The following is a 27,081-nucleotide window of genomic DNA, read 5'->3' as shown; positions in this document are numbered from 1 at the left end:
ATATTCGATGCAAATTTATTGTATTTTAATTGTCTGATTCCTGAAACAAAAAACGAACTTATACATAAAAACCTAGATGCAAATTTATTCTGAAAGAATGTTATTGCTGACATTAATGAAGAATATATTTAGTTTCTATATAAAGAGAATTTTAATTATAGATATATATTGTGATTTGTAACATGTTTTCATTTACTTTCTTACCATAGACCAACTTCTTATTTTACCAAATTTACATTTTTAACTCAACTCTGTTATATATAAGTTTTCTTTATATTTTTATATCTTCTTTTCAATACCATTATTATAAAATTTCGTACTTTTATGAATATTTTATTTTATTTACCCTAAAATAGCGGGTGTTAGGGTATAGCTTTGCTTGATGCACATGATTCAATGTTTTTAAACTTTTAGGATTGAAAATCTTGAAATGATATAAGTGTACACACGCTAGTTCTTTGATTTTTAATATAGCCCGTCATTTCGATAATAATTCTCAAAAACACCGTTACACCTACCTAGGTTTTAGAGATTACATCCAATTTAATTTCAAATATTTGAGTGGAGTTTGAACTAAAACACGCACTAAATGTTTTTTCACCTATCCATGTGGAACTCATTGCTAAAGTAGAAATAACACTTTTATTACTAGGGAATTAAACCCAAGTTAGATCCATGCCTAGAGCATCTTGGTTATCTGGGCACCAATTCATCTTAATGGGTGCAATCGAGCCATTGAGGGTTATTAGATTGCTGGTGGACCTGTAGGCGAGGTTGGTGAACAATTTACTCTGGTGGTAGTTTTGACCCATTGGATCTTGCCAATGATCCAAAGGTTTTTGCTGAGTTGAAGGTGAAGGAGTTCAAGAATGGAAGACTGTCATGTTCTATATGTTTGGGTTATTTGTTCAAGCCACTGTAATATGAAATATAATGGAGTATTTAGTTAACGTAGTTTGATCACCTTGGTGACACTGTTCCCAACAATGTTTGGGCTTATACCATAAATGATATGCGAATTATTGACTAATAGACAAACTAACACCAACAAACCAAATACATTTGACAGAAAGTACATTTACTCAACTGTAAGCAAAATGAAATATTGACAAATACGAATTTATGTTGTAATGCAAAATGGATTTTAATGGATTGAGGACATGTTGTGTTGCTGTAAATTGGATATTCATATTGTAATAAATTTCTGAAAAAAATTATATTGATTTTCTTGAGTTCTACTTTGGTGATTAAAAGACCAAAGAGAAAACATGGTTACTTGATAACCAATAAAACAACTAAATGATTGTTTTACCAGTTCGGTTGTTTGGATTTCTTCTAACATATATATTTGCTCCATCAAACCGTGTTACTCTTGACATCAATCAAATGCATAAATTTGATATATTTATGCAACGAGAAGCGTTAATGTATATAGTCAATGATAAACTAATGGTGGTTGATGGAAAGCTCTCATCTTGTTGTGCAACCATTTATTCAAGATTTTCAAAATACTGAGTTCTGTATGGCAACAAATTACCATATAGCCTAATATTTGGAGGTAAACCATCTTAGTTTCTTTAAAGAGAACTGATGAGGCCTTTTATAAGATGACAATGGTGTGTTTGTGACATTACATATTATAAAAGATGACAATGGTGTGTTTGTGACATTACATATTATAAATGAACTTTGGAGCATGGTATAATGTGTTTCAGGAAATCTTTGTGGAAGAAAACACTTACATGCATGTTATGTTGACAAATACATGTGACTAATTATTTGCCACGAAACTCTTGTATATTTTACAAAGCCTAATCACTGTTTCTTTCATGTTTATCCTGTGAGAAGCTGAATCAAAGGTGCAATCCATTGCCAAATTAAAAATGGATGTTAGAGATTCTTGTTTGGTAAATAATTCCCCATTGATTAAATTCATGTCAACTACATCAAAAATCGAATGTTGTCCTACTTCAAGTACCCAGCTTCGTAGACTTGTCTGACCACAAAACATTTCTTCAGTGGGCTTCTTCCTTGTGAATGTCTCTAACAATAGAATTCCAAAATTATAGACATCGGCTCTGGTAGATACTATTCCCTCCATCCCATATTCTACGCATGATAAAGTAGCATATTAGAAGTTATTAATTCCAACTGTGGTTCTAGGTTTTTCAACCAAGAGATTTGTATTATCATAACAACCTTTTATGAATCCTTTTTATTTCCTATACATTGAAACTAAAAATTATTTACACAGTACACCTACTACCATAAGGGCACGAGTCCTGGATAGATGATCAAAATCTACTAAATATACAATCTTCCCCATTTGGGAAAAGTTGTCAACTTAACTGCTTTGGACATTTTACGACAAACAACTCTAATAAAGTTATTGTTGATAGGAGGAAGTAATATAATATTGTTAAGGAAATATGCACTTGAAAAGGTGGGTTCTTTGAGTATTTTGTGAGTTGTAGAATTGTTGTGGAGTCCGATCTTCCTTGACCTTATACCCGCTACTAAGACTTGGCAATGGTTACAAGACAAGCTTGATTTTAGGGCATATTTGGTTAGAACAAAAAAGATTTCTAATCAACCTTGGACCCTCAATTCTAATGGGGATTGTGATTCCAGAAAAGGAACGACAAGCTGGAGAGATAGCCTTTACACACTTAATATTATTAATTTGTGATTTGTAACACTTTGTTTTGTAAACCGGTAGTGGTAGAATAAGGTGTAGTTATATTTTGAAGATTTGATTGTGGAATGATATTCATTGTAAATGTTGGTATGGAAAAGTAATGAATAAGTTCTGTTATTTGAAAAGAAACATGATAGTTTTAACAAACTTGTTGATTTACAACCATATTTAAAGTAATGAAATTTGCGCTTAATATGGTCAAAATGATTGAATTTTTATTTCAAAATGTATCATGGTAATATAGAACACATTAGTGAAAGAATCGGCGAGACAAAGTCTATATGAGAAAGTTATGTGCCTTCGCAGTTGCGGGGTTTGAGTTGAGCTTAAACGAAGTCTATATGAGAAAGTTATGTGCCTTCGCAGTTGTGGGGTTTGAGTTGAGCTTAAACGGGTCAAACTATTTTCCTTAGATGGAAAATTTCAGTGGTTACAAGGACCATGTTTTGAGTTACATAAATGGTATAAAGTTATCAAGGTACCATTGTTTGAGTAATTAAAGTACATTGCTAAAATGAGTAAATTGGAGAAAACATGGACCTTGTAACTGTGTCGAGAACCTAAGCATCATATAAAAGCTTAAGTCGGTTTTTATTCTCCCAAAAACACTTTAAACACCTCCAATGCATTTTGGAGAAAAGGGAGAATGATTTTTAAAGTACTTCATCTTTGATTGAAGCAATATATAGAAAATCAAAGGGAAATACAAGGATTCATCTTTCCATTGAAGGTAAAAATCTATCCTTATCGCAATGATTTCTTGTTTTGACAGCCGAATTAAAAGAGGGTTTATGAACCCTAATTTATACATATTCTTGTATGTTGAAAACTATGATAAATAAGAAAAATGAGAGTGTTAATTACTTATTTACAAGGTTTAGACTTCTAAAACAAAGCATGAAATTCTTGTTATGATGAACTGGGAAGTGGTGAATTAAACCCCAATTTGGATAAATGGCTAAAAACTCGAAAGTAAACTAGTATTCTTACAAATTGATGTAAGATGAGGCTTTAGTGGATAAAATTAAATATGAACCTCTAAGTTTAAGCTCAATCCATGTAAGGGTTGGAATTGTTGATGATGGTGATTTTCGAAAGTTGTGGAGTTAAATATGTATTACAAAGATAATATATTTGTATTGTTAGATTTTTATGCTTAATCATGTTATGTTGTTTTAACATCCTTAGAGACAAAAGGTGATAAAAACTACAAGGAGTAGGAACTCACACTCAAGTAAAATCTTAATATGAATAACTGTGCTTCCCTCTTAATATTTGGTATGCTACTATTATTATTGAATTAAGTGAAATAACTATGATTAACCATTATTTTTTGTATCCCTTTTAGGACCAAGTAACCCCGCTAGGGGTAAAGCTGTAGCCAAAAAATAAAATAATTTTAATTTGTTGAAGAAATCATAGTGAGCCTTTGAGCCGAGAACCAGAGGAGCTAATTGTTGAATATATCATGGTAAGACTTTGTAGCAAGAATCGTAGTTAATAGTTGTTGAATGATCATGGTGAGCCCGTATGTGCAAGACCATTGTTGGATGTGTTTTATGATGACGGTGTGTATTTGTGGCTAAGAACCACATGGGTTGTATAAATTGACAGTATTTTTGGAACTTGAACTACCTTGAAAGGCAGTATATAATTTTATGCATGATAGTGTTGATTTAATCTTTATGACTAATTATTTTTGATATTATTTGTATACAGTGACCAGGTTATTGTAATGTCCTAATTTAACTAAGTTATGAATGATGTTTATAATATGTATGAATGTATATGTTTGATAATTATGAAGCATAAAGTGTTATTAAGAACTTAATGGTTAAAAAGGATATTTTGGTTATTTGCTATAATTAATAAATTGAAATTAGTTGAAAGTATAAATTGTGTCTTAATTCCTAAAAATAATGACTTAGTGTTAAAGAAAGAGAGGAAAGGATTTATATATGGTTGGAGGATAAAGAGGGGTAAAATGGGAATAAATAACATAATTTTTGAAGTTTCAGAAACCACAACATGGTGGAGGTTGTGCCATCGCGTAGGAGGCGGTGATTTTTTTTACGTAAAAATGAATACAATGTTCTTTGACAGACCCACAACGCGGAACGGGTATACCACAACGTAGTGAAAGTAGATTGTTAAATACTTTAGTGGCGAAAACCTTTTGTGGCAGATAAAAAGTGTTGTGAAAACTATTAAAACAAGATGTAAGCCTTCGCCCATCACCAAGCGTGGTCAAGATACCACCACGACTTGGTGACTATATCAGAAGAAAATTAAAAGACGCAAATTCGTCTTTTTCACTCCAAAACACACGACATCAGAACATAAGTGATATGTAGCGATAATTGGGCGATTTCCTAGTTAGAGTGTCATATCTTGAAGAAGGATTGATGGGTTTAACAATCAAGCTTCATCTTTGTATGTAGATTAAAGGTAAAATGTTTATTCCATTGAAATTCTCTACGAATTTGAATTAGGGCTGAGAACCCTAATCCGAAATTAGTTGTAGTATGGGTGAAATTGATGTATTTTAGGTCATTAATGATTTATCTAGTTCAAATACATTGTATGAAGCGATTACCATGACTTAATCTTTGATTTGTAGATTTTACCACATGAACCCTAGTTGGAATTTGATATTAATAGTTAGGGTTTGGATGTATGATGTTTATTGGAGTAAGAATGAGTATGATAAGAATGTTATTGTATAATTATTATGTTCCATTTAATGATTTGAAAGTTGGTTTCTATAAACTGATTTATGTAATATGATGAATTGGTTATATAGAGTATATGGGTTAATAGAATAAGGCTTAATGGAAGTTAATTATTAAAATTAACATGAATTTGAATGTTGGAATGATGAAATAAATATATTAATTGAAATTATTTGAATCATTTGATAAAAATGGTAGTTAAGCATCTAAAGGGTATGATGATATAAGAATGATTTGATTCTTGTAACAGCTCCGGGAGACAAAGTTGTGGATAGAAGTTCGGGTGTTGGAACGTCAAGCAATCAACAAGTGATAAGGTGAGTAAAACTTGTTTTACTTATGGATTGGATTTCACATGACTAATGATTATGTTTATATATATATATATATATATATATATATATATATATATATATATATATATATATATATATATATATATATATATATATATATATATATATATGGAGATGAAAGATAAATTTTAGCAAACATAGTGTTTGAATGCTAAAGTTCTAAATAAAATGGAATTGGGTTAGTCTTAGTGACCGTAATATCTTGGGTATGAAATCATTAGTGTGATAGTCTTGGTGACTGAAATACCATTAAATGAGAATCAAGTGATTTTGGTAGTCTTCGTGATTGAATACCATTGGAATAGTATTAGTAGTAGCCTTGGTGGCGAAATACTATTGTTAGGGATGGGTATGGAATAGTTTGAGATATATGAGAAGTTATTTTTTATTGTATAATAATTTTATAAAGTGATCCAAGTTTTATTCACTAAGGATATTGCTTATTGTATATGTTATTGATGTGTATTTTAGGAACTAAAGGAGTTATTAATCAAAGTGTGTTGGAAATAAGGGAAATGATAAAAGTTACTTTTGTGTATCGTTAAACATATATTGTAGTATTTGTAACAACCTAATATGATCCTTACGCTTTCTTTGTATGTTTATTAAAGTTTTAAAACTTAATGTTTAATATGTATTGTACAATTATTGTATAATATTTTATAAAAAGGAAAAAGTTTGGGTGTATTTATGGATAAAATTGTGGGTGGTATAGTTACTCACTAATCTTGCATAACTTAACCCTTATATTTTGTATACCTTTTAGGACCAAGTAACCTCGTTAAGGGTAAAGCTGGAGCCAAGAGATAACAGACTTTTAAGTTGACTATATAGTTTTGTGTTTACTTTAGAAGGATTGAAATACATGGACGCATCCTTGGATGTCATGTTAAATATACAATCTTATGATAACTACTTGTTTAGGTATATGTTAATATAAATGTACAGCTTGTTAATTTTGTAGTTTAAAAATGAAAAAAATTAGATGTACTTTGTATTAATTTTTTGAGTGTTACATGATTCTTATAACTTCGATGATATGGGGTATCACTTATGATGATCAACGTATAAGGGTTATCTGAAGCAAAGATGTCACATCAATAAGAATGTTATTTCTAAAAACAAGCTTGTAACTTATTCTAAAGGAAAGAAGAAACCACATTGGAAATATCAATTTATGTTTGAGACGGTCACAGAGAAAGACATTACATGACTTATTAAAGCTTCTAAGATAAAAAAAACAGCTCATAGGTATTGGGAGCTCAGATACAAGTGTGGAACTGGAAGGTCTTGGGAACCCACAAAAGAGTAAGAGTTAAATGAATAGTGAAGCTGATAAAGTAGCCTAAAAAACTTCAATTGATAGAAGATCTATTAAAGAGACCATACCTCCAACTAGGTTAGCTCTAATAGTAAACTACTTTACATTCAATAAGAACACCATTTATAAAAACACGCTTGCAATAGATTTTGAAGGAATGATGAAATATATGAAATATCAATTTATGTATGAGGTGGTTACAAAGAAAGACATTACATGCCCTATTAATGTTGTAGAGATAAAAGAGATCTCATAGATATTGGAGCATAGATGAAAGTATAAATTTTGAAGCTAGTGAAATCTTAAAGGATAGTAAAATTTGAAAGTATAAAGTAGCCTCAAAAACCCATATTATTAAAAGATCTGGTAGAGATACTATACCTACTAATATACTCCATGAGTAAACATATTGCTATTTTCTAGAGGCATTGATGATGAAAGTATGAATAAAGTGGATACAAATATGGATAATGATTTGAGCACCTTGGTAACAACTAGACTTCACTATTGGTCAAGTTACCATCATTCACTAAAATGGAAAATTAATTAAAATGATATTCATGGTAAAGTTGAGCATGATAGAAGCAAGAGATACACAATAATATTGGTGATTACGGGGTTCCAATAAAATGGAAAATTAATTAAAATGATATATTCTATTATGTTCTACAAATGATCAAAATCAACTACTGTTGGGTATTGTCGTAGTTAACGACATATATTTGGAGGAACTAACTATTAAGACAACTTTCCTACCTGGAGACCTTAATGAAGATATCTACATGGCAAAACCCAAAGTATTTCAAATTAAAGATAAGGAAAATTTGTATGAAACTGAATAAAACTCTATATGGTTTAAAACAGATACCAAGGTAAATCCAAGCACCAAGGTAATGGTACTTGAAGTTCAAAAAATTTATGTAGAGAAATAGATATATCAAATGTGAAATTGATCACTTTTTCTACTGAAAAAAGTTTAGTTTCTCTTACATCATTTACTGTTATATGTTAACGACATGTTAGTAAATGGAACCGACGTGAAAGATATCAAAAATTTGAATAAACATTTGTTTTGAGAATTTTAAACAAAAGACTTGGTACAACTAGGGAGATATTTGGCATGTTCATAGTTATAGATAGAACATGAGATACATTATAACCTTTTCAAAAGATTTAAATCAGGAAAGTGTTAGATAAGTTTAACATGACATATGCAAAAAGTAGAATTATACATGCCGAGATCAACCAAAACACTAAAATAATAAATTACTAAAAAATTGATGAAGACGAAGAGGCAGTCAAAGTTCCTTATTCATACACATTGCATATGTATGATAAGTTATGCACAAGGCAATAAATTGGTCATGTAGTGTGACTTGTGTGCAAATTTATCTCAAATATGGGTAAAGAACGTTGTTAAGGAGTTAAATGGCTAATACGCTACTAGAAAGGAACATTTAAAGAGGCTTTTTTTTTCAGAAGAAAAAGGGTTATCTTAGACTAAACGAACCCAAGTGTTGCTCTTTTAACCATAAAAGTTGAATAGATGGAAATTATAGAAGTTGACAAAGAGCTTATTAGTTTGAAAACTTATAATCATAGTATGGTACCAAGCATGGGGATTGCAATCTTTGTTATGGCGTTCATAGTAAAGTTCATCTTGTGATAAATTAATTATTTCATAACAAGACGGAGCTCAGATAGATGTAATCCCACTTCTTTAGATAATTGATAAGTGATAACACATTATCCTAGACAAAAGATCCTTGGTACATAAATGAAAGAAATATGTTACAAAGGTGGTTAGAACAAAGCAGTTGATGTTTAACTAACCTTTTTGATAATTCATGAAAAGGGATAAAAATACGAAAGGGAAATTAATTGGGGATTAATCTCCAAGCGGGATCAAATTGTGTGACTTAGTTTTTGTAGTAGTCTATATGTCTATTCCAAAGGACGTCAAATATAATTTAACCTTATTGAAATTGATCGTTAGAAGCTAGATGTGTAGAATACATCCCCAAGAAGGATCCATAAGGAAAATTCTAAAAGGGAATCTACATATTCCATCTAGAGATTCTAAAAGTAAAGTCGAAAGCTATAGGATATAGGATATTATTTTATGTTTATTGTGTTATGCTTATAGTTTCCTAGCTTCTATCTTATGTTTAATCTATTATGCTTTCTTGTATCTATTTATTCCCCTTTAAACGTGATAATCAATAAGAGATTGAAACATATTAATCTTGATGCCATTAGAATTTTAGATGGTATCAGAGCAGGTTCCAAAACCCTAAAAAATGCACTTATAAAGATGTCAGGATCTTCAATCAAAACAAGATAGGAGAAAGCTCTAACACCATGATCGATCATAATTCCCCATATTATCTTCATCCATTGGACTTCTCTAAATAGCTCCACGTTAATGATGTCCTCATAGACAACAACCATGTCAAATGATTACTAGAGATGGAGAACTTCCTTTTGCAAAAAATAAGTTTGAGTTTGTTGGTACGATCAAGAAACCAGAGAAAGGGTCTAACGATGACAACATTCTGTGAATGATTTGCAACATAATGATTAAGGGGTGGCTTACCACTGCAATGGAGAAGAACATCCGTAACAACATCAGTTACACAAACACGACATCATAAATATGGTTGGGTCTTCTCAAGAGTTTTGGAAAATAGAGTGTTCCTAGTGTTTATGAACTGAAACAAAAGATTGCAACCACCAGACATTCTGGGCTTTCTTATCGACATATTAAACGAATCTTAGATCACCGTGGGATGAAACCTTAGCAATCCAAGCTCTTCTTCACTATTCTTGCAACAAGTTTGCTGGTGACATAGGTAAGATGATATATGAGTTTCAAAAAAAGGAATGTTTGTACCAGTTCCTCATGGGATTGGATTCAAATTTTACTTTCATAAAAACTCAACTCTTAGCAACCAGACCCACTCAGTTTTCTCTGTATTACAGGTTATGGCACGAGAGCATAAGTTGGCTGGCATAACGAGAGATTTTGGATTATAGGCCAGTAGTTATAAATAATTGTTGTAAGGTCTATTGTATATTATTTATGCTTTTGGTCTGTATCGGAACATGACATCCCAAGATTTTGCTATTTAATGAAAATACATTATTTTAAAGAAATGCTTTGATAAATTCTTATCACATTTTGTTTTGGGAACAAATTCCGTAGCGGTTTTCTTTAAACGATTACTCTGATTTTAAGACAAAGCATAAACAAACCGGTCTTTTCTGGCCGTGAAATTAGGGATGTCACAGGTGGTATCAGAGCATTATTTTAAGCGAACTAAGAATTTGTAGGATTTCTAGACTTAAACTTGGAATGCTAAGTGAAGGTTGTGAGATGAGTGTCTGCCATATTTTAGACACGATCACTAGTATATTTTAGAAGAGATTCCTAAAATGCTTTTATGTTCTAAATGCTATATGTTTTCCATATATGATATTATTTGTTCGGATCTATGGTCTGTTACCTACCGGATCTGGAAACCTTATGTGTTTAGGATTCTAAGCGTACGACTATGATATTAGAACTAGCATGTAAACGTTTCAAAGTGATAAGGATGATCTAAAAATATATCATGAATGATGATCTAAATTCGCCTAATTTGGTGTATAGATTGAAATGGAAAGCACACAAAATGGATTAGGAAATGATAACCCGCAGCCTGAGCCACACGTGATTGGGAGTGCACCAGAAGTAACAGCTGCACTTGAGCCAATCATAATGGAGGGAGTATACACAATGGTTCGAATGGTGTTGGATCATCCGATGGAAGAAACAAGGCGTTTACTTCAACAAAGTAAGGACGAACTTACTGTGCCAGTACGCCAAGAATGTACTCTTAGGACAACAATCGGGGTTGCTAACTCAGTCGAAGAAGTGATCAACGGTAGCATTGCCAACAAGGTTGAAGTTGGTAAGAAGAGGAAATTTGGGGGTATTCAAGGTCTGACAAGGGAAACTTGTTCTCGAAGTCTCGAAAAATAGGAGGTAAAGAAAAATGGTGCGGTAAATGCAAAAAGAAAAACTCTAGAAAAAGTAACGAGGAGGTGACATGTTTTAAGTGTTGAAAGCATGGTCACTACGCCGACGAATGTCCATTTAATGAAAGGGTATGTTACGAATGTAATGAGGAAGGGCACTTCAAGCAGAACTGCCCAAAGAGGGAAGAAGCTACAAAGCCAAATGTACCACTGATGCATTATGAGAGATGCGACGAGGAGGTGACTTGTTACAAATGTAAAAAGACAGGGCATTACGCCATCAAGTGTGTATCCAAAGAGAGGGTGTGCTATGAATGTCGAGAAGAAGGGAATTTATCTAGGGACTGTCCGAAGAAGAATGAAGGAGAAAGACCAAATGCACTGCCACAGCCAAGGGCAGGAGAATTTTAAATGATCCTTGACGAAGCAGACAATAATACGAGGAATCAAGGATGAGGATTTTATATCTAAAGATCAAGTTATGAAGTAGAGATATGAATAGTAACTTATGGTGTAGCCTATTAGAGGCATAATATAGGTAGAACTTGAACTTTTGTGTAATAGTTTCAATGAATGATATATATCATGGTTTTGTTATCTGATGTATTGAATGACACCTATCGGAAGATAGAGAAGGTGTTATCTTGCCTTTTGTTTATGTCTGATAAAATAACAATAAATTTAAAGGAGTATGGTACGTCTGAAGTACACCTTCGATTGGCCGGATGATGGAACGGTTGGTGTAATTCTTGAAGTTGTCCCATCGTCTAGCATTTCCATCACCAATCCAGATGAAGCATGATTGATGATTGAAGATACGCATAAAAGAAGTACTAGTAGAGCCTAGGAAAATTTTTATGGTTATTTGGAAACATCTGTATGTGTTAAATTGTTTTGTGATTTTAGGAGATAAGAACTTGGGGACTGCGAGACAATACTTTGGACGAGTATACGTAGGTGTGAATGGTAGTAGGGACCTATACTACCAAAAGCACAGGACTCACGCTTGGATCAGGGAAAGTCACAAGGTTATCAATAAGTTAGTAACTGATTTTGTTTGATTCAGGTATGTCGTTACCACCGTTTCAGTAATGATTAAGAAGATGATTGTTGTTTCGACCCTAGTGGTCATATCAAATTGAGTCTGACTATGATGAGTTTGTTACGTGGTTCCGAGAACCGAGTTCGATGTAGCATTTGACTTAAGTCAGAATATTGAAATCAAAGCGACCAATTGTATCGCGCTCATTGTTAAAGAAGTTAGTAGCTCGAAATGCTACATGCTAAAATGTGATCATATCACATTAGAACATGAAGGAAGATATATTCCATTCTTGAATTTGAATCTAAGAGACCTGAGTCTAAGCGTTGCATCATTCGATGAAAGGTCATTAAAGGACTACCCATCGGTCTTTTACAATGGATAAATGAAAGTATTTATCCTAACAAGAAGAAGGATTCCTCAATAAGGATTTACTTTGTAACTTGAAGGTTATGATTGAAAGTCCAACATAGTACGAAAAGAAGATGCAAGATTGAGCATCGCCTGCAGTCAAGAAGAAGCCTAGAGTTAGATACTCTGTCGAGGAAACATAGAAGTTTCGGTTATTACCTAGGATGAAGAGATAACGTATGGAATCATTATTCAAACCCTATTTCGTTGATGATTCCCGAACGTAATCATCCTAAGGGGGAGATAATTGTAATGCCCGTAGATCCGCGCTAGTTAATTTAGAGATGATAAGCATCAAAAATGACTTTTTGATGGAAGATTATTTAGAAGGATTAATCTTAACTAAGTTGTAGTATATGTTACAAGGATTCCATACATATAAAGAACGCTGAAATCCGAGCTATAACGAATAAGTTATGACCTGTCGAAGTTTCGCGACAGAACTGGCACGACACAACGCAACGTAAATAGTGAATTTACGTTAGAGCAATATTTGGCCTTAGCGATCTAAATGAAAGTCGTGGAATACGTTAAACCGAGAGCATGCATAAAAAGAACGTCTAAATCTGACTTCGTATGAGGAAGTTATGAGTTTTCTAAGTTTCAGCTTAGCAGTATGCAGCCCGAAGTTCAAATATGAGATCGAGTAATTTCTAGCCGAAATGATCTAAACGAGAATCGAAGATCTCATCGATAGTAGTCCAACGGTAAAAAGACAGACGAAAACAGACGTTAGATGAAGGAGTTGTGAATTCCTAACGGAGTTTTCCTGTCCCAGCCTACTAAAATAATATAATAAAAGTTAAATCAAAATTAGCCGACGGAGTCTAAATGAGAGTTGTAGAGCATAATCTCATCTATGCATGGATATAAAGAACGTTGAAAACAGGACTCGTATACGAAAGATATGAATTTCTAAAGTTCAAAACACAAATTTCGAGGCTGTGTCAGAGCTCACGACATGAGCAGGGTCCTCACAACGTGAGCAGAGACTGGAGACCTCCAGAGTAAGTGGACGAGTGACGAACACAGTGACGACTATGCTCACGACGTGACATTGGAAAATCGACCCTATAAATAGAAATCGAGGGTCAGCCGAATTCGGTTGCTCCATATCTTCTCTCTCACTCCTGATACCATCTATAGCTATCCCGAAGTACCCCCGAAGCCCCGGTATCATCCCGACACCCGAAGCGAGTCCCGATGCCCCGAAGATCCTGAGAAGAAAAGAGTTTCAAGCCGAAGCTCTGCCCGCGAGAATCCCGGTGTTTGAAGATATTCCAGTTTCACCGAAGAATACTACTTTTAGAGCCGTAGTGTTGTCCAATCATCTTCTGATCAAGTGAGTGTATGGCTCTTTTCATAAACACGATTTTAATACAAGTATTTGTTGAGGTTGAATGTATTACATCTATGTTATGGGTGAGTGTGTAGTCACTTTCTTCTAACACATAAATATGAAGTATTTGCTATGAAAAACGTGTTATGTGTTTATATATTGTTGTTTATTCGGGATGAGTGTGGAATGGATGTTTTATATAGTTTTTAAATGAGTTAAACTGTATATGTATTTTATATCTACAAATATGTTGGGTAGAATAGGGGTAGATGAGATAGTTGGGGTGCGATAAAAGATGATTTGGATAATGAGATAAAAGGTGATATAGATCTTGAGGTGAGGGTGACAAGTGAAAAATGAGTGAAACCTTTACCCAAACGATGGCCCCTATCATTCAGCAGAGTAGGGATGACAACCACAGACTATTCTAGACAGTCCAGTGGAACACTAGCAGGCTCGCAACTTGTAGGTGTTGTGAACTTGACGTTCACCGGTGTACTCTAAAAACCCATTGACACGTATTGCGAGAGGGGTCTCAAAAACGATACTGTCAATAAACGAGATAAACTTGTTACTAATCCGGGAGTATGGATTAACACATAGTTAATTATCCCTAGTACGTGAGTATGGATTGGGCACAATTTTAGATCTGAGAGTATGGATTAGATAAGGAGATTAGTTTTAGATCCTGGAGTATGGATCACATCAAGAGGTTAGTTTTAGATCCGTGAGTAGGGATCAGGTAAAGAGGTAAATTTTGATACGAGAGATTAGATTGTGTCATTGTGAGGATCGACGGGGTGGGATAAGAGTTGTTTTATATGGTGAAATTGTATAAGTTTGTGAGTTTTAATATATACATATATGATATAACATTGTGGGTTGAAAACCCTATATGCTCACCAAGCTCCCAAGCCTGACTCACTCAGTTTTCGTTGTATTACAGGTTATGACACGAGAGCATAAGTTGGCAGGCATAATGAGAGATTTTGGATTATAGGCCAGTAGTTATAAATAACTGTTGTAAGGTCTATTATATACTTTTTATGTTTTTGGTCTGTATCGGAACATGATATCCCGAGATTTTGTTATTTAATCAAAATACATTTGTTTAAAGAAATGCTTTGATAAATTCTTATCACATTTTGTTTTCGGAACAAATTCTGCAACAGTTTTCTTTAAACGATTACTCCGATTTTAAAACAAAGCATAATCAAACCGGTCTTTTCTAGCCATGAAATTGGGGATGTTACAATCTTCTTGCTAAAGACGAAAGAAAAAGGGCAATTTCAATTGACAAAAGAACTCCGCCCTAATCTGTTGAATTTAAGGCCTTGTAGAAAAGATATAGGAAATTTAATTCGTCAAAGGAAAGGTAATTTCCAAGGCACGTTAGAGAAAATAGAAAAGGTAAAGAAAATGAATATTTTACCTTTTTTGGAAGAAACAGACATAAGAAAGAAGGATGCTTCAAGTTGGTTGGATACCCTAAATGGTAGCCATGAAAGAAAGGAGAGAAACTGAAGCCAAATGCAAGTTACACTGAGTTCAACACCATCCCCATACCAGAGCTAGCCAATGAGCAATATCGGTTATTCATAAAGCATTTTTATGAAACCAACAATGGTGAAGGAAATGGATGCATTGCTAACACGAAAGGTAAAGGAAACACGTGAGGTGAGTGGATTGCCGATTCGAGTTGCACCGAACACATCACAAATGACCCCGAGCTTCTAGAAAATAAAAGGACCCTCTTTGAACCTCCTATTGTCATACCTAATTGCAATTACCTACATGTTAAGGAAGAAGTGAATGTACTCTCCAAGGGGGAGTCTGTAACATCCCAAAAATCAGGTATGCTTTATGAACCCTAATCTTTGGGCAGTTGTCTAAATTGGTCCTTGTCAAGGAAAAGAATGGAATACGGGTACGCGGGGCGTACTGGGGTGGACGCTTAGCGTACTCGTGCGCATGATTGATTGCGAAGGATTGCCCGATACGCGAGGCGTACCAATATGTACGCGGGGTGTACCCGGTCTAGTAATGAAACCCTAATCCTTTGTAAGCCACCTATTTAAAGACCATTATGGCCTATTTTCTGGCCACCATCCTAAACACTTAACCTCCCAAACCCTAAATCTCGTTCTTGTAGCAAGAGAGTGCATTGGAGAGCTTGTTGGTGTGTTCTTGGACATTTAAGGTGAAGAGAAAGCTTTGGAAGAGAAGGAATTAGAGCTCAAGCTTTTGGATCTAAGATTAGTAGTGGGAAAAGGTTCATTTGGAGGTAAAAAGCTTCAGCCTTTCCTTCTTTTCTGTTTTTGTTTTGTATGGGGATGTTTTAGGGTTTTGTCCCCCAAGTTGATAACTTTATGTGTTGATAAGCTCCTAGGACCCGAGATCTGTCCCATATTAGCTTATTTTGGGTTGCTATGTCATAAAAATCTAGTCTTGGTCATTAAGAGTTGACCATGCTTGAGTTATGGGCTCCTAAAGGTTGGAAATGGAATGATTTGAGTGTTGGTAACTACCACAGCCATGCAAAGGCTTAAAGTCAACGACTTTATGGATTAAGAGGCTTTACAACAGTCAGATCTAGAAGTTAAACGTGTGTCTTAACCGTTTAAGACACAAAATCAAAAGGAGTATGAGACTGGGACTTATGCGGGGCGTAATCCTAGTACGCGCAACGTAGGGGGTCGCGTTCCCCGATTCTATGAAGTTGTCGGGTACACTCAGCGTACAGATTTGGTATGCGCCGTGTAACCCAGAGGGTTGACTTTTGTTGACTATTAGGGTTTAGCCAATGTTTGGACCTTTGAGCCATGGGAGGGGTAAAATGATCTTTTACCCTTTTGAGAGAACCTAGAGGAAGATTAGCCTAGCCTTTGAGAGTCGTACTGACTAGAGTAATTATTCTATGTGGTTAGGCGGAGGCTAGACCGGTATTTCAGAGTTTGACATTTACCAAGTTACCCGAGGTGAGTCTTCTCACTATACTTTACTTAGAGTGGTAATTAGAGTTATGTGACAACGTATCTTGTATGCTATCTGTATGATAGGATTCTATGTGATTTGTGCTATGTATGATTCAGAGTTTACAGAGTTAAGACCCGAGGGTCCATAAAGTTAGGGCCAGAGGGTCCACAGAGTTATGGGAGTAGAGGGTCCCACTAAGACACATTGACTAGAGGGTCAAACAGAGTTATAGCCTCGAGTGGCTAATATGTGTTGTATGTGGTATTTTGAGGAACTCAATAAGCATTTATGCTTATAGTGTTATGTGTTATGTGTTTCAGGTACCAGTGACGATCGCGGGAAGGCGCACGCATGATCCGTACACACATAAAGAGGATTTTATTTGTGATCTTGGGATATGTTTTATTTTGATGAAAATTGTTGAACATGAGATTTGATAATTTTAAATGATATTTATGTAGTTCGAAAAATGAAAAATTGTTTTGAAAATTTACGTTGTTATAAGTTGGTATTAGAGCCTTGGTTTGAGGGATCTGGATGCACCTTCGGGCGTATCGGAACTCAAACTGAGGATTTGAGAATTTTTTTTAATTAAACAATTTTTCTAAAAGACTAAAAGATTTTGAGACGAGCAGAACAGAGCAGTGTGTACGATCAGCCAACGCCCGAACGGTGATTTCCGAAAATACCCTTAGATTATGTGTTATGAGATATTATGTTATGCTATGCATGCTAGAGTAGTCTCGGTATTCATATTTAGGACTAGAGTGGCCTGATTTGTGATGCCTTAGCTTAGCAGCTTGCTGCTGCTATGAGATGCCTTGAGAGTGAGTAGGTAGCATCAAGGAGCTTATGAGAGGTCTACTGGAGAATTGCCTAGTTTTAGCGAGATTGGAGTACTTGTGATCTGGGATCCTAGGAGGAGGACTTGGGGTGAATACTGATGCGGTGTGGACGGTAGTATAGGGTCCGTACTACTAAAGATACCTGATCAGTGTGCAGTCCAAGTAAGAATCCTTGGGGTACTAAGGAACAAGTAGGGTTTAGTTATCGAGTGTGAGTATACTCGAGAGAGTCTCATGATATTTTTATGTTGTATTGCAGAGACATCATGGTTGGGACATGCCACACACCTGAGAGCAGTGGTGTCAGTGATGAGGAGATCCGCAGGATGATCCATGAGGAGGTGGCTGCATCCATCTGAGCTGAGATACCGGAGATGTTTGGGTCTATCAAGACCACACTGATCGAGACTTTTGATGAGCGGTATGCTGCTCTTACTGATGCTGCTGTTGTTGCGGCCACCACAGCCGTCACTGCTGCAAGTCCACAGGGGGGGGGGGTGACTCGTTGCTGTACTGAGAGTTCAGCAACATGAAGCCACCAGAGTTTGATGGGACACAAGATCCGATAGCTACAATGAGATGGATTTCCAACATCGAGGGATGCTTCTACACCTGTTTGTGTCTGGAGAATCTGAGGGTTCGGTTTGCACTGAACCAGCTTCGCTTGGGAGCGAAGGAGTGGTGGAAGTTTGTGACAACGAATTTCACAGCTGCGGAGATTTTGGCGGTGACCTGGGAGAGGTTCACCACCATGTTTAGCGATGAGTACGTTCCCTCGGTGGAAAGGGAATGGTTGGCCTAGGAGTTCTTGATCCTCAAGCAGGGTACTGAGTATGTTATTACGATTGCCAGGATGTTTCACGAGAGGGTGATGTTTTGCCCTGAGCACGTGTCTTCTGAGTAGTCACACATGTGTCGATACTTGAGCATACTGGGGAGGGACATTCCCGAGTTCGTGGCGAACTCGACGTATCGGACATTCACCGAGCTCTAGGCGAATGCTCAGAAGAGGGAGATTCAGCTCGAGACTCAAGCCACGGAGGAGGTGGAGTCTCATGGGAGGGATCGGCGACCGGTACAGTCCCAGCCAGCAGCCAAGCGGGCAAAGCCCGCCGATTCGAGGTTAGGGAACCAGAAGGGCCACACTTGTGGTAAGTGCGGCAAGAGTAATGAGGGGATTTGTCAAGCAGGGTCTTGCTACAGGTGTGTCAAGGAGGGGCACACGGCCAAGGATTGCCCTAAGGGATTTGCAGTCTTCTTCCACTGCAACCAGACAGGACACCGGAAGGCCGAGTGTCGGCACCTACGGGGATCGACTTAGGGAGCATCGCAGGGATCTGCCCTTGCTGCCGTACAAGCTATTGAGGGACGGCCAGTGAAGGCCGAGGCACCGAACGCTTGCGGGAGAGCCTTCCAGTTGACAGCGGAAGAGGTCCGTGCAGCGCTCGACATCGTGGCTAGTATGTATTATTTCATTTATTTATTTCTAAGTTTAAGATACTATGCTTATATTATGGTATGCGTAGGTACTTTTCTTGTGAGTTCTGTACCTGCTTTGGTGTTATTTGACTCAGGTGTGAGTCGATCTTTCGTGTCTTTAGCATTTAGTCAGCACATCAGTACCTATTGAGAGGCGTTGAGTTGACCTTTTCGAGTTTCCATAGCTGACGAGCGAGCGGTATATGCCACTGAGGTGATTCGAGGATGTGTACTCGAGATCTTCAGTGTTGAGTTCTCGATAGATTTGGTTTCGATTGCGATGGGCGATGTTTGTGTCATCGTGGGCATGGACTGGTTGAGCGGATTCGGAGCGGTCATCGACTGCGAGTGACAGCTGGTAACCATACGAGACCCTAGTGGGGGGAGTGCTTACGGTGTACGGCGAGGGTACCTGTTCTGGGTCAGCGTTTTGTTCGGCTGCTAGAGCGAAGCAGAGTCTACAACAAGGCTGTAGTGGGTTTATGGCCTATATGATGGACACACGAGTGGCCGCAGAGAGGCCGAGTTCGATTGGATATGTACCGATAGTGCAAGAGTTCCCGGATGTTTTCCCCGAGGAGTTGCCGGGTGTGCCTCCTGAGAGGCGGGTGGAGTTTCGTATCGATTTAGTTATGGGAGCGGCACCTATTACCAAGGCATCTTATCGCCTTGCATCGGCAGAGATGCATGAGTTATCCTTGCAGCTTCAGGAGCTGCTAGGAAAGGGGTTTATTCGGCCGAGTAGCTCGCCGTGGGGAGCGCCGATCCTGTTTATCAAGAAAAAGGATGGTTCACACCGGATGTGCATTGATTACCGAGAGTTGAACAAGTTGACGGTCAAGAACCGTTACCCCATACCGAGGATCGATGATCTGTTCGACCAGTTACAAGGAGCGTCTTGGTTCTCCAAGATTGATTTGTGGTCTGGATATCATCAGATGAGAGTGTATGATGAGGATATCCAGATGACGGCGTTCAGGACTCGTTACGGGCATTACGAGTTCGTGGTGATGCCTTTTGGGCTCACCAATTCACCGGCAACGTTCATGGATTTCATGAACAGGGTGTGCAGGCCGATGTTGGATCGATCGGTGATCGTGTTCATCGACAATATATTAGTGTATTCGAGGTCTAGAAAGCAGCATGAGGAGCATTTGATGGAGATTCTCAGAGTGTTGAGATCAGAGAGGCTTTACGCCAAGTTCTCCAAGTGCAATTTCTGGTTGCGAGAGGTCCAGTTCTTGGGGCATCTTGTCAACCAGAATGGGATATTGGTCGATCCGGCCAAGATTGAGGCTTTGATGAGTTGGGAGGTGCCAAGATCTCCCACCGAGATCAGGAGCTTTCTGGGGTTGGCCGACTATTATCGGAGATTTATCATGGATTTCTCCAAGTTTGTTGTTCCTCTTACCAAGTTGACCCGGAAGGGAGTGACTTTCAGTTGGGGTCCGGAGCAGCAGGCCTCGTTTGAGACGCTTCGCCAGAGATTATGCAAAGCCCCAGTGTTAGCCCTTCCGGAAGGGATGGAAGATTTTGTGGTATATTGTGACGCGTCAATATCGAGGTTGGGTGCGGTGCTTATGTAGAGAGGGCATGTGATAGCATATGCATCGAGGCAGATGAAGCCTCACGAGATGAAGCATCCCACCCACGATCTGGAGTTGGGGGTAGTGGTGTTCGCCCTCAAGATCTGGCGTCACTATTTGTATGGGGTCCGGTGTATAATATATATAGAGACCACAAGAGTTTGAAGTACTTGATGGATCAGCCCAACCTGAGTATGCGCCAGAGGAGATGGTTGGATGTGGTAAAGGATTATGATTGTGAGATCATGTACCATCCGGGCAAGGCTAACGTGGTAGCCGATGCCCTGAGCCGGAGGGCGGAGAGTGCCCCGATGCGAGACATTTGTATGAGGATGACGGTGATGAATCTGGTGTTGGATACCATATGAGAGGCCCAGGCAGAGGCCGTGAGGCCAGAGAACCGCAAGAGAGAGCGGGTGATCGGGAAAATATTTGAGTTCGTTACCGATAGCCTAGGGCTTATGACCTTTCAGGGTCGGATTTTGGTGCCGTTTGTAGGCGTGGTACATACTATTCTGATGGAGGAGGCGCATAGACCGAGGTTCTCGATCCATCCCGGGGCCACTAAGATGTATTTGGACTTGAAAAGAGACTATTGGTGGCCCTGTATGAAGGGGAATGTTGCATGGTTCATTGAGAGGTGCTTGACCTGTCGCAGGGTTAAGGCCGAGCACCAGCATCCACATGGAAAGTTGCAGCCACTTGAGGTTCCCCAGTGGAAGTGGGAACAGATTTCGATGGATTTTATCACCAAATTGCCGAGGACCGCGAGGGGTGTCGATGCAATTTGGGTGATCATTGACTGGCTGACGAAGAGCGCTCACTTCCTTGCTATTAGTGAGAGCTCTTCCGCAGAGAGACTGGCAGAAATGTATGTGAGAGAGGTGGTATCGCGACATGGAGTACCGATCTCGATTGTGTCCGATTGAGATGTATGTTTCACTTCCAGGTTCTGGAAGAAGTTACATGAGGAGTTGGGTACGAGGTTACATTTCAGTACCGCTTACCACCCCCAGACGGATGGATAGAGTGAGTGGACGATTCGGACGCTCGAGGACATGCTTCGAGCATGTGTGTTGGACTTCGGAGGAAGTTGGGACACGTACCTGACTTTGGCTGAGTTCTGTTATAACAATAACCACCATTCGAGTATTGGTATGCCTCCCTTCGAGTTGTTGTACGGGAGGAGGTGTCGGACACCCATATGCTGGGGAGAGGTGGCACAACGAGTAATGGGAAGTATTGAGATAGTGCTTCAGACGACAGAGCAGATACAACAGGTCAGACAAAGGTTGTTGACAACTCAGAGCCGCCAGAAGAGTTATGAGGATAGGCTTCGATCCGCGCTCGAGTTTCTGGTTGGAGATTTGGTGCTCTTGAAGGTATCTCCTTGGAAATGAGTGATCCGATTCAGGAAGAGGGGCAAGCTGGGGCCCCAGTACATTGGTCCATTCAAGGTGATTGCGAGGATAAGAAAGGTAGCATATCGCTTAGAGCTACCTGCTGAGTTGAGTCAGATTCATCATACCTTCCATGTATCTCAGTTGGGGAAGTGTATAGCCGACGAGGAGGAGGTGGTGCCACTGGAGGATATTCAAGTGGATGCGAGCCTGAATTATGTCGAGAGGCCAATTGAAATAGTGGAGAGGAAGATCAAGGTTCTGAGGAACAAGGAGGTGTCTCTGGTGCAGGTCCAGTGGCAGCATCAGAGAGGGTCCGAGCTGACTTGGGAGCCAGAGTCAGAGATGCAGGAGCAACATCCGGACCTGTTTACGTCAAGAGACTTCGAGGGCGAAGTCTGGTTCTAGTGGGGGAGAATTGTAACATCCCATAAATCAAGTACGCTTTATGAACCCTAATCTTTGGGCGATTGTCTATATTGGTCCTTGTCAAGGAAAAGAATGGAAGACGGGTACGCGGGGGCATACTGGGGTGTACGCTGAGCGTACTCGTGTGCGTGCTTGAACGCGGAGGATTACCCGGTACGCGGGGCGTACCCAGCCCAGTAATGAAACCCTAATCCTTTGTAAGCCACCTATTTAAAGACCATTATGGCCTCTTTTCTGGCCACCATTCCTAGATACTTAACCTCCCAAAACCTAAATCTCGTTCTTGTAGCAAGGGAGTGCCTTGGAGAGCTTGTTGGTGTGTTCTTGGACATTTAAGGTGAAGAGAATGCTTTAGAAGAGAAGGAGTTAGAGCTCAACCTTTTGGATCTGAGATTAGCAGTGGGAAAAGCTTCATTTGGGGGTAAAAAGCTTCAAGCTTTCCTTCTTTTCTATTTTTGTTTTGTATGGGGATGTTTTAGGGTTTTGTCTGCAAAGTTGATAACTTTATGTGTTGATAAGCTCCTAGGAACCGAGATCTGTCCCATATTAGCTTATTTTGGGTTGCTATGTCATAAAAATCCAGTCTTGGTCATTAAGAGCTGACCATGCTTGAGTTATGGGCTCCTAAAGGTTGGAAATGGAATAATTAGGGTGTTGGTGACTCCAACAGCCATGAAAATGCATAAAGTCACCGGCTTTATGGATTAAAAGGCTTTAGAACAGTCAGATCTGGAAGTTGAATGTGTGTCTTAACCGTTTAAGACCCAAAATCAAAAGGAGTATGAGACTGGGACATACGCGGGGCGTAATCCCAGTACGTGCAGCGTAGGGGGTCGCGTTCCCCGATTCTGTGAAGTTGCCGGGTACGCTCAGCATACAGATTTGGTACGCACCGCGTAACCAAGAGGGTTGACTTTTGTTGAGTATTAGGTTTTAGCCAATTTTTGGACCTTTGAGCCATGGGAGGGGTAAAATGGTCTTTTACCCTTCCGAGAGAACCTAGAGGAAGATTAGCCTAGCCTTTGAGAGTTGTATTGATTAGAGTAATTATTCTATGTGGTTAGGCGGAGGCTAGACCAGTATTTCCGAGTTCGAGATTTACCAAGTTACCCGAGGTGAGTCTTCTCACTATACTTTACCTAGAGTGGTAATTAGAGTTATGTGACAGCGTATCTTGTATGCTATCTATATGATATGATTCTATGTGATTTGTGTTATGTATGATTCAGAGTTTATACAGTTAGGACCGGAAGGTCCACAGAGTTAGGGCCAGAGGGTCCACAGAGTTATGGGAGTAGAGGGTCCCACTAAGACACATTGACTAGAGGGTCAAACAGAGTTATAGCATCGAGTGGCTAATATGTGTTGTATGTGGTATTTTGGGGAACTCACTAAGCATTTATGCTTACAGTGTTATGTGTTATGTGTTTCAGGTACTAGTAACGATCGCGGGAAGGCGCCGACATGATCCGTACACACAGGCAGAGGGTTTTATTTGTGATCTTGGGATATGTTTTATTTTGATGATAATTGTTGAACATGAGATTTGAGAATGTTAAATGATATTTATGTTGTTCGAAAAATGAAAAATTGTTTTGAAAATTTACGTCGTTACAGAGTCAAAGTAAACAAATTTCTATTTGTTCTAGATTTTAAATGTAATGTTCTTTATATTAGTCGACGAAGTCAAGATCTCCAATGTGCAGTAAAGTTTTTTCCTGATTTTTGTGTAATGTAGGGATTATGAAAAAGGAAGGTGATTGGAGTGGGTAGATGTAAACAAGGAAGTACCGAATGGGGATGGTCGAGGATAGAAGAGGTATGCCAACTACTACAGATACATGACACAAAAGAATAGGTTACACCTTGAAGGGAAATAATTTTAAAGGCTATGTTTTTAAAAGTAATAATGTTGATTTTAGTAACAAAGTGTGTGATTCTTGGGTTAAAGCAAAACTTTCTAGAACACCTTTTTCTATTAGTTATGTTAAAAGTAATGCCATTTTGAGTTGATTCATCATGACATTTAGGGTTTTTATCGAAGGTCGTCCTATAAATGGGAAAACTATTTTCTTACCATTGTCGATGATTACAATCGATTTGTATGGGGTTTTTCTCATTAGACACAAAAGTGATGCAAGTAGATGTCTTGTTGATTTTCACAAGATGGTGTAAGTGCAGTTTGGTTTACATATCAAAAGGGTTAGATGTGACAATGGTAGAGAATTTACATCTAATGCCATGATTGAATTCTACAACATAGAATAATACTTCTTGAAACCACTTGCCCACATACATCTTAACAAAACAATGATGTTAAAAAGGAAGCATAAACATTTACTCGAAATGACTCGAGCTCTACGATTTGATGCCAACATCCTAAAAAGATTTATGAGAGAATGCATTCTTACCGTTGCATATATTATCAATCATCTTCCTTACAAGGTCATAAAAAAACTCCTTATGAGCTTGTTTGGAACCGAAAACCACAATATGATCATATGAAGTGATATAGCCTTATTTAACTATGTATTTAAACTATTATCCTAATATATTTGAGTAAAAATGATATATTTTAAGATATATGATACTTAATATGCTTTGAAATGTTCAATTACAGTTAAAATGGGAGTTGGGATGCAAAACAAGCTAGAAAAGATGCAAAAAAGATGTTGCTAGCAGACTAAACCTCTCTTTAGTGTTTTTGCCATATCTAATGACTTTTAACTCCAATTTGTTCTAAAAACTAGATAAAATTACAGACAAATTTTGTCTTTGTTCAAAATTTGGATTCTTAATTCCCAAGCCGTGACAAAGTCATTTCCACGGCCTGGAAAATAAAAAAAACTATGTACACCACAGATTCTAGTTTCCACAGCATGGCAAGTCTTTTTCCCTGTAGTGGCGACGCTGAAACCTATAAATAGAGCTAAAAATTTACCCTAGTGATATATCTTTGTGTTGGATTAGTGTCTAAGTCCATAACTATATTTGGCATGTACTTGACCCGATGGTGCATGGTCCTTTTGGGTTGCCTTCACCAAAGCAACTTGATAGGATGAATTATGGAAATAAAGGAATAATTATGATTTATTAATATATTATGAGAATAATATATTAAAGGAGAAATCATATTGTTTAATTAATATTAGTCAAGAATTAATAAGAATTAAGTTTGTGGATAAAAGACATTAATTAAACTTAAGGGACTAGAACTATCAATTGTGTGATAGTTGAATATTGGGCTAATGGACTCCATATTAGAGGGGTAGACGAATTCTATGGGGAAACCCATTAGAAATCGTCCTAGGCCTCTAAGGAGGGAGTCCATGGGTTGCTTAGGGCCTAAGCATCCAAATTAGGGTTTCATTGTTAGATAACCCTAATAGCCTCACTATTTAAAGGACCATTGAGACTCAAAAACGTGGTGAACTTATTCCTTAGGGTTTCCACACGTTTTGGGCAGCCTCCCATCTCCTTATTCTTCATCCTCTTGCTCTTGGTGTTTGTGAACCATTAGAGGAGTGACATTTGTGACTCTAAGCTTTCTAAAGTCATTACAAGGAGGATTTGAGATTGTTATTGCTATATAACAATCAAGGTAAGATCTAAATCCCATTCATAAGTTAATTTGATTAATTGTATGCTAGAACTAGGGTTTAAAGTATTGGATGAATTGCATGTACAATAGAGAAACCTAGATCCAAGCATTAGGGTTGCATGAGCACATAGGATGTTCTTATGGCTAAAACCCATAAGTGGTATTAGAGCCTTGATTGGTTTCTATTGTATTGATGCCTTGGTTATTTGTTCAAGCTTCAAAAATCGATTTTTTGGCCCCCTGTCTGATGAACTCGGCGAGTCCATAGAGGAACTCGGCGAGTTCGAGCGTCAGAAGGAGGTAGTTTCGGGATTTCTTGCTGTTTTACTTGAGGATACTTGCCTTAACTGTTTTGGGTCATTAAAATCCGATTTTAAACATATATTTGAGTATATCCTTGACCAAACAAAAGATAATTACCAATTGATTAGATAATAACTTCCTTATATGATTAAAGATTGATTATTTGTATTAATTGGGTAACTTATATTGCAAGAAATTGAAATTAGGTCAAATATAGATAATGACCAAATTAATTGTTTAATTTCTATTATTTGTTATTTGATCTTTATGTTGTGAAAAAGTTTCAATTTTCCCCCTCTAGGTTTTATAGTTTAAATTTGAACTCAAAAGTTTTGTTTTTGAAATTTAAATAAGTTAAACCCTAATGTTTTGAAATGTTTCAAAACTTGCCCTCATGTTTTGGAATTTAAAGTTGATTAAAAGTTTAATTTAGAAATGTTAAATTCTAAAACCCTAGTATAGTTTTGAAAAGTTCAAATCACACCCTTATGGTTTTATTAATTAATTAAAGTGTATAATTAAAAGAGATTTAATAAATCCATA

The 27,081-nt window shown here is 37.6% G+C and overlaps 1 protein-coding gene across 1 annotated transcript in view; it reads right to left on the bottom strand.

Moving 5' to 3' along the window:
* Window positions 1–1,621: 1,621 nt before the first annotated feature.
* LOC145061873 (receptor kinase-like protein Xa21) overlaps window positions 1,622–27,081 on the bottom strand; it is a 50,436-nt gene continuing 24,976 nt past the window's right edge. The window contains exon 4 of the mRNA XM_079009452.1: window positions 1,622–2,109. Coding sequence (XP_078865578.1) covers window positions 1,772–2,109 — 338 coding nt within the window. The 3' untranslated portion in view covers window positions 1,622–1,771. The remainder of the gene's footprint in view (window positions 2,110–27,081) is intronic.

This window comes from Lactuca serriola, chromosome 7 (genome assembly GCF_051521515.1).
Source record: "Lactuca serriola cultivar US96UC23 chromosome 7, Lser_US96UC23_V15, whole genome shotgun sequence".
NCBI classification, from domain to species: Eukaryota; Viridiplantae; Streptophyta; class Magnoliopsida; order Asterales; family Asteraceae; genus Lactuca; species Lactuca serriola.
Note: the sequence above shows the minus strand (reverse complement) of the source record. Positions and strands in the feature narration are given on the sequence as shown.